We start from the raw sequence: 15,169 nt of genomic DNA on the forward strand, positions 1-15,169 counted from the left end.
AAGTAGTGAACGATTTGCCTCCGGGCTCTGGAAACCACCTGGAGGAGATGCCAGGTGTGCGTTGACAACGATGGCGAACAAGTGGAGACTCTTTGAAGCTATTATCATTACATTTGTTATCGTGTTACAGTGCATCATTATTACCCGTTCTTTTTCCATGAAAAACGATAGTCCCATGTGAGTGTTAACGTTTTTTTGGAGCACCCTCTACAACCTGACCGCGTGTGCAATAAACACCGCGAAATCCAACGGCGGTGTATGAATCAGTGCGGACAGCAAGCGAGACGCGATTTGTCGTATTATCTGGCTGTATAGCAAATAAAAAATAATACAATTACTTTACTATGCAAGTAAAAAAAAGGTTTTTTTAAATATTTACGTGTTTTCTTTATATTTAGGGCCCCTTTATAACATTTGCTACAGGCCCCGCAGTCGCTTCATCCGGCACTGAGAACGCGACGCGGTAGCCCATCTCCAGGGTGCTATCTCTCTCTCGATGATCGTTCGACCTCCTTCGCACCAAACTCCCTCCCGCGGCGTGAATGGAGGCGAAGACGTTTAAAGCCGGGGGCAAGCTGTCAAGCCATCTGCAACAAAAAAAACGGGGAGAGCCTCCCCAAATTGCGGCTCTCTCCCCGTTCAATTTCCTCGGCTGCATTGAAACTCCGTCCGCTGGGAAACGCCTGCTGTGATTGTCATCCGAGGAAGGTCGGCGAATTTGGTGGCGTGGTGTGGGTGGGGTGGTGGGGTGGGTGGTGGGTGGGGTGGGTGGAGTGGGTGGGTGAAGTGGGTGTGGTGGGTGGGTGAAGTGGGTGGGTGAAGTGGGTGGGTGGGGTGGGTGGGTTGTAGCGGTGGGTGGGGTGGGTGGTTTGGGGTGATGGGTGGGTAGGGCGGGGTGGGTGGGTTTGGGTGGTGGGTGGGTGAAGTGGGTCAGGTGGGTGGGGTGGAGTGGGGTGGGTTGTAGCGGTGGGTGGGGTGGGTGGGTTGTAGCGGTGGGTGGGGTGGGTGGTTTGGGGTGGGGTGATGGGTGGGTAGGGTGGGGTGGGTGGGTTTGGGTGGTGGGTGGGTGAAGTGGGTCGGGTGGGTGGGGTGGGTTGTAGCGGTGGGTTTGGGTGGTGGGTGGGTGAAGTGGGTCGGGTGGGTGGGGTGGAGTGGGGTGGGTTGTAGCGGTGGGTTTGGGTGGTGGGTGGGTTGTAGCGGTCAGCACGCCGCGTGACGACGCCGGTGACCCGAGTTGGATTCCCGCTCACGGCCAACACCTTTGACGATTATCTCAACCAGTACTGGGCCTCTCCTAGGTCGACTTAGCCTCAAATGAGTACCTGATGCGGTGTGTAAACATCGCCACTGGGGAGACAAAAGCGGTCGGACGTGGTGTTGGCCACCCACCCCCTCGTGTGCCGTTCCGGCCTTCATCGGATCGGTGCTACTCGCTAACAGCACTTGCCCCTACAGTCTGTTCAGGCTATACGGGGGATCTTTGTCTTGGGGAGTCGGCGACACTCACCCAGCGAGATTGTTTGATTCGATCGCAGCAGAGTCAAGGCCCCCATCGTCTCCCTCTTCACTCCGAGCCTGGGAACCGAATGACTTCGGCGTCACAAGGGTTGTGAGCTCTCGAGAATAAACATCGGCGGAGATGAGAGAAGCGAGGGTTTTGTCTGAGATTTGGGGGGAGGGGGGGCCTTCCCCCCTCCCCTCTTCTTCTGCTTCTTAAAGCTGCGCGACAGACACAATAATCCCATGTGGGCTGGTGTAACCAGGAGGTTCCTACCAGTACCAGACAATGTTTAGTTTCACTTGTACGTTTGTGTGACTTGTTTACCCTTTGTGGACTTTGCACTCCTGCCGTGTGTTTGTGTCGCTTGTTGTTGAAACGTTCTGACCCGGCCCCGATTGGACGCCTGTGCTAAAGAGCTTTACAGCCCGTCGGATTGCTCCAGCATAAGTAAAGACTGTGATAGTAATAGGTTTTTACCCTTTCAACTGGTACAAAAACTGACACCTTTATACAAGGCATCATGTTTGCAATAACCACAACACAAGCAGTCAAAATGCAAACAAAAAGAAACAACTCTGACGATGATAATGATATGCACTGTCCTTGAAGTTGATTGGTCCACACCCGAGACAGCTTTTCTTAGAGCCTAGTCTCCATTGGTGTTGGACCAGATGACGCCAAAAAGCGTCCCAGAAATAAAATATTTAATTGCCGCCATAAAGATCAATTGAGTACCAGGTGTGGTGGATAAACATCGCCACTGGAGAGACAAAGGCGGCCGGGCGTGGTTGCTGGCCACCCACCCCCTCGTGTGCCATCCCGGCCTTCATAGGCGCTCGCTAACAACACTTTACCCGACAGTCTGTTCAGGCTACACGGGGGATCTTGGTTTTGTTAAGTCGCGAAGGGCAGAGGAGCGACGCTCACAACAACGAGCAGAGAGACGGGCGGCTGAAACATAGCAAGTTGGCACAGTATGGGGTGCATGTGGTGCATCTGCCGGTCATCTCAGACAGTCAACCCATGTCACCACCTGGGTCTGTCCCGTGACCTCCTGCCAGCAGCGAGCCTTCGACACTTCAGCTTGCCTCGAAGTGCACCTGAACCCATTGTTCTCTATGTGACTCTCATTGGGTTTTGTGAGTATCAATGTTCTCTGTACGAGTCTCATTGTTCTCTGCGTGAGCCTCAATGTTCTCTGCGTGAGTCTCATTGTCCGCCGTATCTTTACTCGGCTGCCGTTTCTCCGCACCGCAGCTCACGGGATACATCAGCGCGATGCTCAGTTTCGTTCTTCCTTCCCTGCGTGTCCATGTCTCTGCCACGTAAAACATGGCACAGATCGGAGCACTGCTCTCAATCTACGGGGTGTTTTCAAACGATGGACGCAATTTCAAAGCAGGATATTTCACGATGGCAACATGTTACAGTTACGCAAAAAGTTGCAAACGGGTTAGTGAGTTATCAAGTTTTACTAACGATTTTATAAATGCTCTATGTGCCCTCCACCTGCCGTACGGACAACATCGAGACGATAGTTGAATTCGTCCCAAACGCATCTCAAAGTGTCTTCTCTTCCACTGAAGTCACCGCTGCCGTGATTCTGTTTTTGAGGTCATCCAGATTAGTCGCTACTGGTGGCACAAAAACACCACGGGTCTTTGACGTATCCCCACAAGAAAAAGTTGTAGGGTGTGGTGATGTCTGGGGATCTTGGGGGCCAAGAGTGTAGCGCAAAGTCTTGGGGTCCAGTGCGACCTATTGTTATTATTTTATTTTTATTAATTTCATTTTTTTACCTACGTGACTTTACCGAAAAAACTAAGAGTATGGACCTATCCAACGTTGAGGCAGTGTGTCTTGCGAATGACTGAGGCTAGGGGCTGTTTGTGCGCTGGGAGAGGCATCGAGCGGTGATCATTTGAAACTCTATGACCTGCCCTTTCAAGTGGTAAGAGTTTCATTCATGGGCGGTTCGTGGTTGTAGAGATATAGCTATTTTAAATCCGGTCCATTTCTTTTAAACACCCTGGATCGTCATGTTTGTTCTCTCTTCCCCACCCAATTTAATCTTTCCTGACATCCAGGACAAAAAAAAACTCCGTGACGCATACAAGTTACGTTTGACAACAAGAGTGAGGCATCTTCTTGGTTCTTTCGGTAAAGTCACGTGGAAGGGAAATAATAAAATAATAAAAATAAAACATTTTAAAATACAATTCTCACGACGTTTCGGCCACAACGCAAGCAGCCGTCCTCAGGTGAAGAACAGGTCTGTGGGAAAGACAGCGTCCGATAGATCTGTTCATCACCTGAGGACGGCTGCTTGCGTTGTGGCCGAAACGTCGTGAGAATTGTATTTTATTATGTTTTATTATTGTATTATTTTTCTTATACGTGACTTTACCGAAAGAACCAAGAAGATGAATCCCTGCAGTCACGAAAGCTTTAAATCGAAATTAAGAGTGAGGCATTTAAATAAATTACGCGTTGCCTTGAGTGAGTTGTGGGAATAAATTAACAACAACAACAACCACCACCACCACCACACTTGCACGGATATCCTGGGTGCCTGCCAGAGGTGTGGACTCGAGTCATGTGACTTGGACTCGAGTCAGACTCGAGTCATGAATTTGATGACTTGCGACTCGACTTGGACTTGCATAACAATGACTTTGTCCCACCTATGAGATGTGGACTCGAGTCATGTGACTTGGACTCGAGTCAGACTCGAGTCATGAATTTGATGACTTGCGACTCGACTTGGACTTGCATAACAATGACTTTGTCCCACCTCTGGTGCCTGCATCACTGTGGCCGTGACACATACTTTTGATTCGTAATCCACAGAGGCAGTGTGGCAAAAACAACGAGAAATACATTTAATCACGTTTGTGGTGAACAGTCGAATGGGATTTCTGTTGGATGGCCATATAGTATTTCCGCACAAAGGTCAAAGATCGCCCAGATTACTTTTGCTCTTTCCCTCGAGGTTTCACACGAGAAGACACACACACACAACAACGTGCACACACACACAATGTGCACAGACACACACAACACACACACAGACACACACATACACAACAACACACACACACAACAACACACACACACAACAACGTGCACACACACACACAACGTGCACACACACACAGACACACAGACACACACATACACAACAACACACACACACAACAACACACACACACAACAACGTGCACACACACACACAACGTGCACACACACACACACAGACACACACACACAACGTGCACACACACAGACACACACACAACGTGCACACACACACAGACACACACACACAACGTGCACACACACACACACAGACACACACACACAACGTGCACACACACAGACACACACACAACGTGCACACACACACAGACACACACACACAACGTGCACACACACACACAACATGCACACACACACCACAACGTGCACACACACACACAACGGGAGAACACACACACAACACACACAACGTGCACACACACACAGACACACACACACAACGTGCACACACACACACACAACATGCACACACACACACAACGTGCACACACACACAACGGGAGAAGACACACACAACACAATATACACACACACCACAACGTGCACACACACAACGGGAGAAGACACACAACACACACAACACAATGTATACACACACACACCACAACTTGCACACACACAACACAACGTATACACACACAGATGTTGGGGATGTGCGGAAAAGAACAAAAACAACCCAGCAGCATCTCCCAGTCTTCTTGATCTCCATCGGAGTGAATTTGAGCAAACGAGATCGCGATCGAGATTGAGAGCGAGCGAGTGAATATCGTGCGGGGCCGCCGCGTCACAGGCTCGAGTTAGAGCAGTCCCCGCGTTTAAGTCTCTCTCCCCGATTTACGTCGTTTTTCAATCTACGTCGTCGCTTCATTCTGCTCACCCCCTACTCGAGTCGCGTCGTCTCGACCCCCCCCCCCCACGCACTCTCACGTCGTCCCCTCAATTCTCGTTATACGTCGCTTCTCAGCCTGAGCCTCCACAACCACCTGCGACTAACGACTGCCCTGTAAATCCCTTTGATATAAGACGTCGTTTCGATATACGTCGTTTGGCGGCACCTTTCAGCAACGCATGCCTTGACGTAAACCGGGACATTGCTGTATTACAAATTAATTGAGGGTCTTGGTGACATCGGTAGAAGCTGCCAGCAGTCGTCAACTATACATAACTCGCCTTTTGCCCGTCCAAGGACGAATGTATTTCAGTAAATCTGAAAGCAGCGCGCGACGTGATATATTCATTGCATCAATTCGTGTGAAACTTGTAAGGGCGCGGTGACACAGACTTAGTTCATGTCAAGGTTATAATCCCTCGTTCATCACGACGTCCTTTTTACTTCGATGTCTCAACAGCGTGACGGAGATCACGTGACGTGAGGGTTCTGCCTTTGTAGTGAGGGTTGTGAGTTGACGCCGAGGAGGGGGGAGGAGACGCCTCGCCCCCCCATGTGGAGTGACGTCACCCGCTAATTTTTATGAATGGAGGGGGGGGGTCCATTTGGAGGACGTCACCTGCTCATGAATATTAATGAGGGGGGCTGGTCGATGTGGAGTGACGTTACGAGCGTTAAGTACAGATATTCCTGGGTGATTATTGGAGGTATTAATGCGTACCCTGTGAACCCCTTATCAGTGCCCTACCAAGACCATTTCAGACCTCATATAAATCTCAAAGTTTATCCTACAAAGTCCCATCACAAGGGAGAAACACAAACAAAGAAACAAGTTTTTGCCGGTATTGGAACGGCTGTGCACCGTATGGACCTGAAAATTCAATTTCCCAGTACAAGAATAGGGGCTAAACCGTGATGGGTTGACAGCTATGATAATGTTGGTTGCACGCCCTTCTCTAAACATCGCACCCTCGCCTCTAACGATCGTGACGCGTGGTTCAAGCATTACCTCTTGAGCCGAGTAGTTGAAATGTTCGACAAGCATCATTTCTTTTTTTGTGCGTTTTCTTTTTTTTGTCCTCAAAAGAAGGGGCGTTTCTACGACATGCATTTACGCGTTAGACTTTGACTTTACCCGGGAATTGTGTGGGGGTCGCTAGCCCCCGAGATCCCTCCCTCGGTACCCCTAACGGCCGGGTTAACCTCATTACTCGCCCCCTCGCTGCTAGGCGAACCGCTGCTGCGTTCTTCACCCATGGGGTGAGAGCCGTCGCTCCAGGATTCTCCTCCCCCGCGGGTCCGCGTAGTAGGCATGTTTAATTACGTACGCGCACACCCACACACAGCTCCGCGCGGCACTCACTCAACCCTGACCACTCACGCTAGGATCGCGCACCTGTATTATACACGTCGTGAACGTGCGCGCACACACGCCTACAGCTCCACACGCGATACCCACTCTTGCGCCGCTCTGCGCCGCGCTCGCCGCTCACGTTATGATCGCGCACCTGGAGTACGCTGATTACGCACGCCGCGAGCTTACGCATACACAGTACCACACGCGTTCACACTTATAACACGAGATCACACGAGGCCACGATCAGCTATTAATGATTTATTATCCGCTACCTGGAACTAGATGTTAAATCAGTGAGTCGACGAGGCTGGCCTACGCTGATACCTCTATACCTATTCCCGATTTATCTGCTATGATTCTAATTCACCTTCTTACTCACTGTTAAGGGTCCACGGCGGTCCGCTGATCCTTGTGCTAACAGCGTACCTCGGTGCGTCGCACGGACGTCCGGGTCGCTGGCTGGAGCTGTGTCTCGTCGCCTTGCGCTGGAGTAAGAGAGCTATTTCCCCTTTTTGCCCCACTATTTATCCTCTCTACATCAAAGGGAGGCTGCGCTGAACAATGGGCTCGTGCACCTCGAGCCCGCGCACGGCGGTTCCGGCGCTTTTGATATGCTAATCAGTGAGCGGCGTTGGCGGCGTACATCCTAATTACTCCCTTACCCTTCCTAACAATGGGGCCTGTGCGCTCAAGCATAATGTTCCCAACCCTCCATGACTATGCGCAAGAGTCCATGCGGTCCCGCTATTCATGCTGTCCCCTCCCTCCTCCGCCTGTCTCGTCGACCCGTGGGGGTGTGTGTGGGGGGAAAATGCGCCTCCACCGCGGTGGCCGAATGCCCCATGCCGCGACCCCACCATATTAAGGCTGGTCGCAGCGCCGCGGCGCCACGTAGCACGGGGGAGGTCGTCCAATTCCCTGATCGCCGGAAACCGTGAAAGTTTAATCCCGATAAGGGCTTCTCGGATAAAAACCGGTCGGCCAGGTGACCTCCCCACGAGCTCTATGGGGGGGGGGGGGAATGCGTGCGGGTGTGTCCGTGCGAGGTGAGGTGAGGGGGACGCGGGGTCGGCTCCGTCGCTTGGTGGTGGCGAGGTCTTAGATGGGGCGCCTGCTGAACGGCTTCGTGGCGGCGGCATGACAGACCTCCCCACGAGCTCTATGGGGGGGGGGGGAATGCGTGCGGGTGTGTCCGTGCGAGGTGAGGTGAGGGGGACGCGGGGTCGGCTCCGTCGCTTGGTGGTGGCGAGGTCTTAGATGGGGCGCCTGCTGAACGGCTTCGTGGCGGCGGCATGACATAGCCCCCCGAGGTGCTGGTCCCCGTCCCGGGTTGACTGGAGCACCTTGCTTGAGCCGCGCCCACGAGGAAACGCTGCGGGATCCGAGGGGTCCGTCCGGCCCTCGTGGCTGGTCTCGGGGTGGGTGGCTCCGTCCTCTGCAGCTCCTGCGGCGGCCTCCTCCTCCACTCCAGCGGCTCTCCCTGTACCTCGGTACCTGCGGGCTGGGGTACAAACTCAGAAGCGGAGGGGTTTAGGGGCCGTCGTCCGCGCCGTCCCCTGGCGGGGTCGGGGCGTCTCGGGGGCCCGGCGGGGCCCATGTAGGGTGCGAGGCCCCCCAACACGAGGGGTGCGGGTACTCCGGGATTACGGGGCCTTCGAGTGACGGGGTTCTCTCTCGCCGGGGCCGCTTTCCACGGTTTTAAGCGGCGGACGTTGACCACCGTCTCTCGATCCCTCTCCCCGCCATAAATTAGTACCGTCCAGGGGGAGATCTGTCGCACCACGGTCCAGGGTCCCCGCCAGTAGGTCGTCAGTTTCCCCACCTGCCCGGCCCCGACGCGAGGGGTGTGTAGCCACACCTTAGCGCCTGTCAGGAATAAGGGGGGTTCCATGCGGGGTCGGGTGCCCTGTTCCTGCCGCCGATGCGCGGCTTCCCCTTGCGGGTATGCTCGACCTCGGGCTTCTCGCAGGGTTTCCAACAGGTGTTCCACGGGGCGGCTTCCTTCCTCCGGCTGGGGGGAAGGGACGCCGAATAGCAGATCTGCGGGTAAACGAGACTCACGGCCGAACATCATTAAAAACGGGGTTTGTCCCGTCGACGTGTGTACGGTGGTGGCGTAGGCGAAAAGGGCGTAGGGGAGGTGTTCGTCCCAATCCCGTTGATTTGCGGCCGCCATACGTTTGAGTTTCCCCGCTAGGGTCTGATTCATGCGCTCCACCATACCGTTCGCTTGGGGGTGGTACGCTGTGGTTCGGTCCTTCTGGATTCCGAACTCTCGGCACAGTGCCTGGAACAACTCGGCCTCGAACTCGCTACCCTGGTCGGTGAGGACTCGTTCTGGGATCCCGTGCTTAAGTACGTAGTGTTCCACGAATGCCCGGGCCACCACCAAGGCCGTTTTATCAGGGATGGCCACTGCCACGGGGTAGCGGGTGAAATACTCTACTGCGACTAGGATATATCGGTTGCCTCGATGGGATCGCGGGAATGGCCCCTGTAGGTCAATCCCGACCAGCTGATTCGTGCGGCTGACGCGGAACGGCCTTAGGGGTACCTGGTATCGTGCCGGTTTCGGCCCGCACTGCTGACAGGCGCGGCAGCCCTGTACCCAGGCCGCCACGTCTTGTGCCAATTTGGGCCAGAGATACTGGCGACGCAGGGTCTCTCGAGTGCGTCGTTCCCCATCGTGGCCCCCGAGTGGGTGGTCATGCACCAGCCGAAGCAGCTGGGGTCGCACCTGGGCAGGAACACAGATGCACCCCGGCTGGCCGGCCTCGGTTAACTCCCGTACCACTCCGTTCTGCACACACAACCGGGCATACAAACCGCTCCAGGGTCCTGGCAGGGCGCTCTTTTCCTCCCGCAGTGCCGCCTCCACTGCCGCCAGATCGGGATCTCGCTGCTGGGTCTGTCTCAGCTGCTCGTCGTTCAGGCCCGGGAAGGCGCAGCCGACGTCCTCCTGGATCCGTCCGATCGGGTCCCGAGCCGCGGGTCCCGCGCTTGCCGGGCGGTCGACGGGATCCTCGGTGCCACCTGTGAGGGCCTCTGTGGCGCACACTGCACTCTCTCTCGCTGGGGGGGGGTCAGTGGCCGCGGCCGCTCGGGGGTCCGTTGCCTGCCGGCAGCGTCCCCCCGTGAAACACGGGCAGGCCTCCTCCGCCCTTGTCTCAGCGTCCACCGTGGGTCGCCTCGACAAGGCGTCCGCGTTTGCATGCGTCCGGCCAGCCCGATACTCGATTTGCAGGTTGTACTCCTGCAACTGCGCCAACCACCGGGCCATCTGCCCCCGCGGCTCCTTGAATGTGAGAAGGAACTGCAGAGCATAATGGTCAGTGCGTACGCGACATTTCCTGCCGTACAAATACGGCCGGAACTGCTTACATGCGAAAATCACGGCGTACAACTCTTGGCGGGTCACGCAATAGTTCAGCTCGGCCCCACTCAAGGTCCGGCTGGCGTACGCGATGACTCGTTCCGTCCCATCCTGTACCTGTGACAACACCGCGCCCAGCCCGCTGCTGCAGGCGTCGGTGTCCAAAATAAAATCGGTGGTAAAATCGGGGAAAGCGAGGGTGGGGGCGTGGGTGAGGTGGTCTTTGAGAGTGGTGAAGGCCGTCTGGCAGGCCCCCGTCCACTGGTAGGGGTGCTTAGGGGAGGTGAGTTGGGTGAGGGGGCGTGCAATCTCGCTGAATCCCTTTACAAATCGACGATAATAGGTGGCGAGCCCCAAAAATGATCTGATCTCCGTCAGATTCCTTGGCCGTGGCCACTCCACTACGGCGCGTACCTTCTCCGGATCAGTGTGCACGCCTGCCTCGCTGACGCGATGCCCGAGGTACCCCACCTCGCGTTGTGCGATGTAACACTTACGTGGCTTGAGCTTGAGATGAGCCGCTCGCAATCGCTGGAACACCTCTCGTAGCCTGGACCAATGCTCAGACAAAGATCTACTGAACACTATCACATCGTCCAAGTAAATCAGGCACTGTTCCCATTGCAAGCCCCGCATCACCAACTCCATCAGCCGCTGGAACGTCGCAGGCGCATTGGTGAGTCCGAACGGGAGTACTCGAAACTCGAATAGTCCCATCGGGGTGGTGAATGCGGTTTTCGGCCGATCCTCCTCCGCCATCTCCACCTGCCAGTACCCGGACGCGAGATCGAGGGTGGAAAAATATCGCGCTCCGGCGAGGCTGTCGAAGGTGTCATCGATGCGGGGTATGGGGAAGGCATCGCCGAGCGTGACTGCATTTAGTTTACGGTAATCGACGCAGAACCGGGTTGACCCATCCTTTTTCGTAACTAGTACCACTGGGGCTGACCAGGGGCTCGCCGAGGGCTGAATTATGTTATCGCGAAGCATGTCCCCAACTGCCTCTTTGATTTGGGCGCGTTCGGGTGCGCCCACTCGGTACGAAGGGAGTTTGATGGGTCGGGCTGCACCGGTGTCAATTTGGTGCTTAACAAGATCGGTCCGACCCACGTCCGAGTCGTGCTCACTGAATACGTCGGCATACTCCCGCAGTAACTCGCGCAGCCGATCGGCCTCTCCCTTAGGTAAATCCGCCCATGGTACATGTAACGCGTCGAGCAGGGGAATGACCTCGGCTCGGGGAGTCGGGCCGACTCGCCAGGCCAGGTCCTGGTCACCCTCAGGACGACCGGGGTCTTCAGCCCAGAGTGCGAACACCGAGTCGTTAGAGTGGCGTGCGTGCAGGGGGTGTACAGTGGCTATCGGGGTGCGCCGCCGCAGTATCGCTGGGGTACTGTGGGGGTTAAACATCCGCATAAACAATCGGCCCCCATCTGCGTTTACCAACGTGGCGGATCCCACAACCCCATACCGTTTTGCCAACTCCGGGTGAGGAGTTAGCATTACCTCCCCTGATGGTCGGAGCGCGGGGTCGGTGGGGAATGTTGCCACCGGCACCAGCATTTCGGTGAGCGGGCCGATGGTGACTGCCGTCGCCAGGATAGCGGCCACAGGTGCGAAGCGGAGGCGCGTCGGTTCTCGTCCCAAGAACGGTATCCGCTCGCCGTTGCTCTCCATGGTGGCGCATCGCTGGCGGGGTTGCACGTTGAGTCCCAGCCGTTCTAAGAGGTCGGTACCTGCGATACACTCGTGACACAACGCACTCGACACGTAGAACTCCTGGGTGCACACCTGACTGCCTATGCGGACCTCTAGGGTGGCTCTCCCCAGCAGCCCCATTCCGGCTCCGCTCGCCGTGTGCAGCGCGCGGTCCGGTGCCTGCAGGTGACGCACGTCGACCCCGATCGCGCTGCAGTGCGCTGCGCTCACGAGCGAGGCCACCGCCCCCGTGTCCAGCAGAATTCGGGTACGCACTCCGTTTACCTCCCCTTCCACCAGCGACGTGGCCCCCGTGATCCCCGCCACCAGCTCCCGCAGCCAGTCGTCAGGAGTCACCGTTTCCGTTGGCATTGTTGCTGGAACCTGTGTGGAGATCACTCGCTCGCCATTATTCTCACAGCTTGTTTGTGTCGGGGCTACGTCGATTTGACCCCCCGGTGGTCCCCTCTCTAGGGGGGCCTTAGTGTTTGACCTTAGCTCTTGTCTAGCTCGGGCGACCTGCGGACAGTCCCTCCTGAGATGCCCTCGCCGATCGCACACATAACACGCCCGGGGAGGGGTGGCGGTTCCGTAGCGGGTCCCCTGTCCGCTCCCTCTCCCTCCCCCAGTACGCAGTTGCCCCACATCGGACTCTAATTGGGACACCCTCCCGGCTAGTCCCCCTACTGTCGAGCGTAGTTCATCCATCTCAGACTGGAGGGTCTTCATATTTTTATTTGCTTCCTCGCGTACCTGGGTTACCCTCTCACCTACGTGGGTTACCTTACCGTCCATTCGGTCTACCCGGCCAGCAATATCTCCAATGCCGGTCTGTAACCCGGCTACCCACCCCGGGGTAGTCTCGCTGGGTCTCTGGGGCTCCCTTGCCCGTCCCCTTACTGCAATGGCGAGCTCTTCCTCCTCGTCGGAGAGTAGGCTCGCTACGGCGCACTCTCGTCCCCTCCCTCGAGGCTGCGCGCGCTCACCCGAGAGTTTCTCGCATTTACGCGCGCGCTCGACGAGGGTGCTAAAGGAGAGGCGTGCACCGTCTACATTTGGCTGCCACCACGGGGTGCGTGCCAAATATCGCTGGATTTTACCGGCGGCGAGGCCCTCAATTATTTTTGCCTCGTACTCTGGGTACGCGAGCTGGGTCAACATGCGCACATCCTCGGCGTAATCTCGTAGATCTTCGCCGGGTTGGCGGCGGCGTGCCTCTAAGGCCGCCTGCGCATCCTCCTCGTCATAGGCGCCGAAGCGCCGTTCGAGTTCGCACATTAATTTTTCCCACTGAGTTTGTACGCTTGCGGGCAAAGCTTCCACAAAGTCAGCTGCCCGTCCATCTAAATGTAGCTCTAACTGCTGCAACGCCTCCTCATCTGACCACCCATTAACCTTTTTCGCCCCCCTGATGCTGCGGGCAAACGATTTCCATGTTGGAATTCCTTTGCCCGTAAATGTGCATTTGATTTTAATCTGGGTTGGGGGGCCTCTTTCCCTTGGGGGTGCGGGGGATCGTCCCGTTTCTGACACCAATATGTGGGGGTCGCTAGCCCCCGAGATCCCTCCCTCGGTACCCCTAACGGCCGGGTTAACCTCATTACTCGCCCCCTCGCTGCTAGGCGAACCGCTGCTGCGTTCTTCACCCATGGGGTGAGAGCCGTCGCTCCAGGATTCTCCTCCCCCGCGGGTCCGCGTAGTAGGCATGTTTAATTACGTACGCGCACACCCACACACAGCTCCGCGCGGCACTCACTCAACCCTGACCACTCACGCTAGGATCGCGCACCTGTATTATACACGTCGTGAACGTGCGCGCACACACGCCTACAGCTCCACACGCGATACCCACTCTTGCGCCGCTCTGCGCCGCGCTCGCCGCTCACGTTATGATCGCGCACCTGGAGTACGCTGATTACGCACGCCGCGAGCTTACGCATACACAGTACCACACGCGTTCACACTTATAACACGAGATCACACGAGGCCACGATCAGCTATTAATGATTTATTATCCGCTACCTGGAACTAGATGTTAAATCAGTGAGTCGACGAGGCTGGCCTACGCTGATACCTCTATACCTATTCCCGATTTATCTGCTATGATTCTAATTCACCTTCTTACTCACTGTTAAGGGTCCACGGCGGTCCGCTGATCCTTGTGCTAACAGCGTACCTCGGTGCGTCGCACGGACGTCCGGGTCGCTGGCTGGAGCTGTGTCTCGTCGCCTTGCGCTGGAGTAAGAGAGCTATTTCCCCTTTTTGCCCCACTATTTATCCTCTCTACATCAAAGGGAGGCTGCGCTGAACAATGGGCTCGTGCACCTCGAGCCCGCGCACGGCGGTTCCGGCGCTTTTGATATGCTAATCAGTGAGCGGCGTTGGCGGCGTACATCCTAATTACTCCCTTACCCTTCCTAACAATGGGGCCTGTGCGCTCAAGCATAATGTTCCCAACCCTCCATGACTATGCGCAAGAGTCCATGCGGTCCCGCTATTCATGCTGTCCCCTCCCTCCTCCGCCTGTCTCGTCGACCCGTGGGGGTGTGTGTGGGGGGAAAATGCGCCTCCACCGCGGTGGCCGAATGCCCCATGCCGCGACCCCACCATATTAAGGCTGGTCGCAGCGCCGCGGCGCCACGTAGCACGGGGGAGGTCGTCCAATTCCCTGATCGCCGGAAACCGTGAAAGTTTAATCCCGATAAGGGCTTCTCGGATAAAAACCGGTCGGCCAGGTGACCTCCCCACGAGCTCTATGGGGGGGGGGGGAATGCGTGCGGGTGTGTCCGTGCGAGGTGAGGTGAGGGGGACGCGGGGTCGGCTCCGTCGCTTGGTGGTGGCGAGGTCTTAGATGGGGCGCCTGCTGAACGGCTTCGTGGCGGCGGCATGACAGACCTCCCCACGAGCTCTATGGGGGGGGGGGGGAATGCGTGCGGGTGTGTCCGTGCGAGGTGAGGTGAGGGGGACGCGGGGTCGGCTCCGTCGCTTGGTGGTGGCGAGGTCTTAGATGGGGCGCCTGCTGAACGGCTTCGTGGCGGCGGCATGACAATTGCACACACACATTGTCACGAAAATAAGTGGTTCGTCCACCCAACTAGGCTGGAGGGAGGGGCGTCACAAAAAATCAGACCCTCCCCCTCCCAAAATATAAACATGCTTCAAATTGCTTGAAACTATTGTCATTGTAGTGCGTATTTAATGTGGCGCTGCACTCTGATGTTGTAGGAGAAAACATTTATTAAAAAGTCTATT

The 15,169-nt window shown here is 56.2% G+C and overlaps 1 protein-coding gene across 1 annotated transcript; it reads right to left on the reverse strand.

Annotated features, from left to right (window-relative positions):
- Window positions 1–578: 578 nt before the first annotated feature.
- Window positions 579–14,803, reverse strand: LOC144950123 (retroviral-like aspartic protease 1). Its single transcript, XM_078880183.1, has 3 exons — window positions 14,094–14,803; window positions 11,771–12,301; window positions 579–587 (listed from the first exon to the last, which is right to left on the reverse strand). Exons 2-3 carry the CDS (start codon window positions 12,287–12,289, stop codon window positions 579–581), a joined length of 528 nt encoding a protein of 175 aa, XP_078736309.1. The 5' UTR covers window positions 12,290–12,301; window positions 14,094–14,803.
- Window positions 14,804–15,169: the final 366 nt, after the last annotated feature.

The sequence above is a fragment of the Lampetra fluviatilis genome, chromosome 56 (genome assembly GCF_964198595.1).
Source record: "Lampetra fluviatilis chromosome 56, kcLamFluv1.1, whole genome shotgun sequence".
NCBI classification, from domain to species: domain Eukaryota; kingdom Metazoa; phylum Chordata; class Hyperoartia; order Petromyzontiformes; family Petromyzontidae; genus Lampetra; species Lampetra fluviatilis.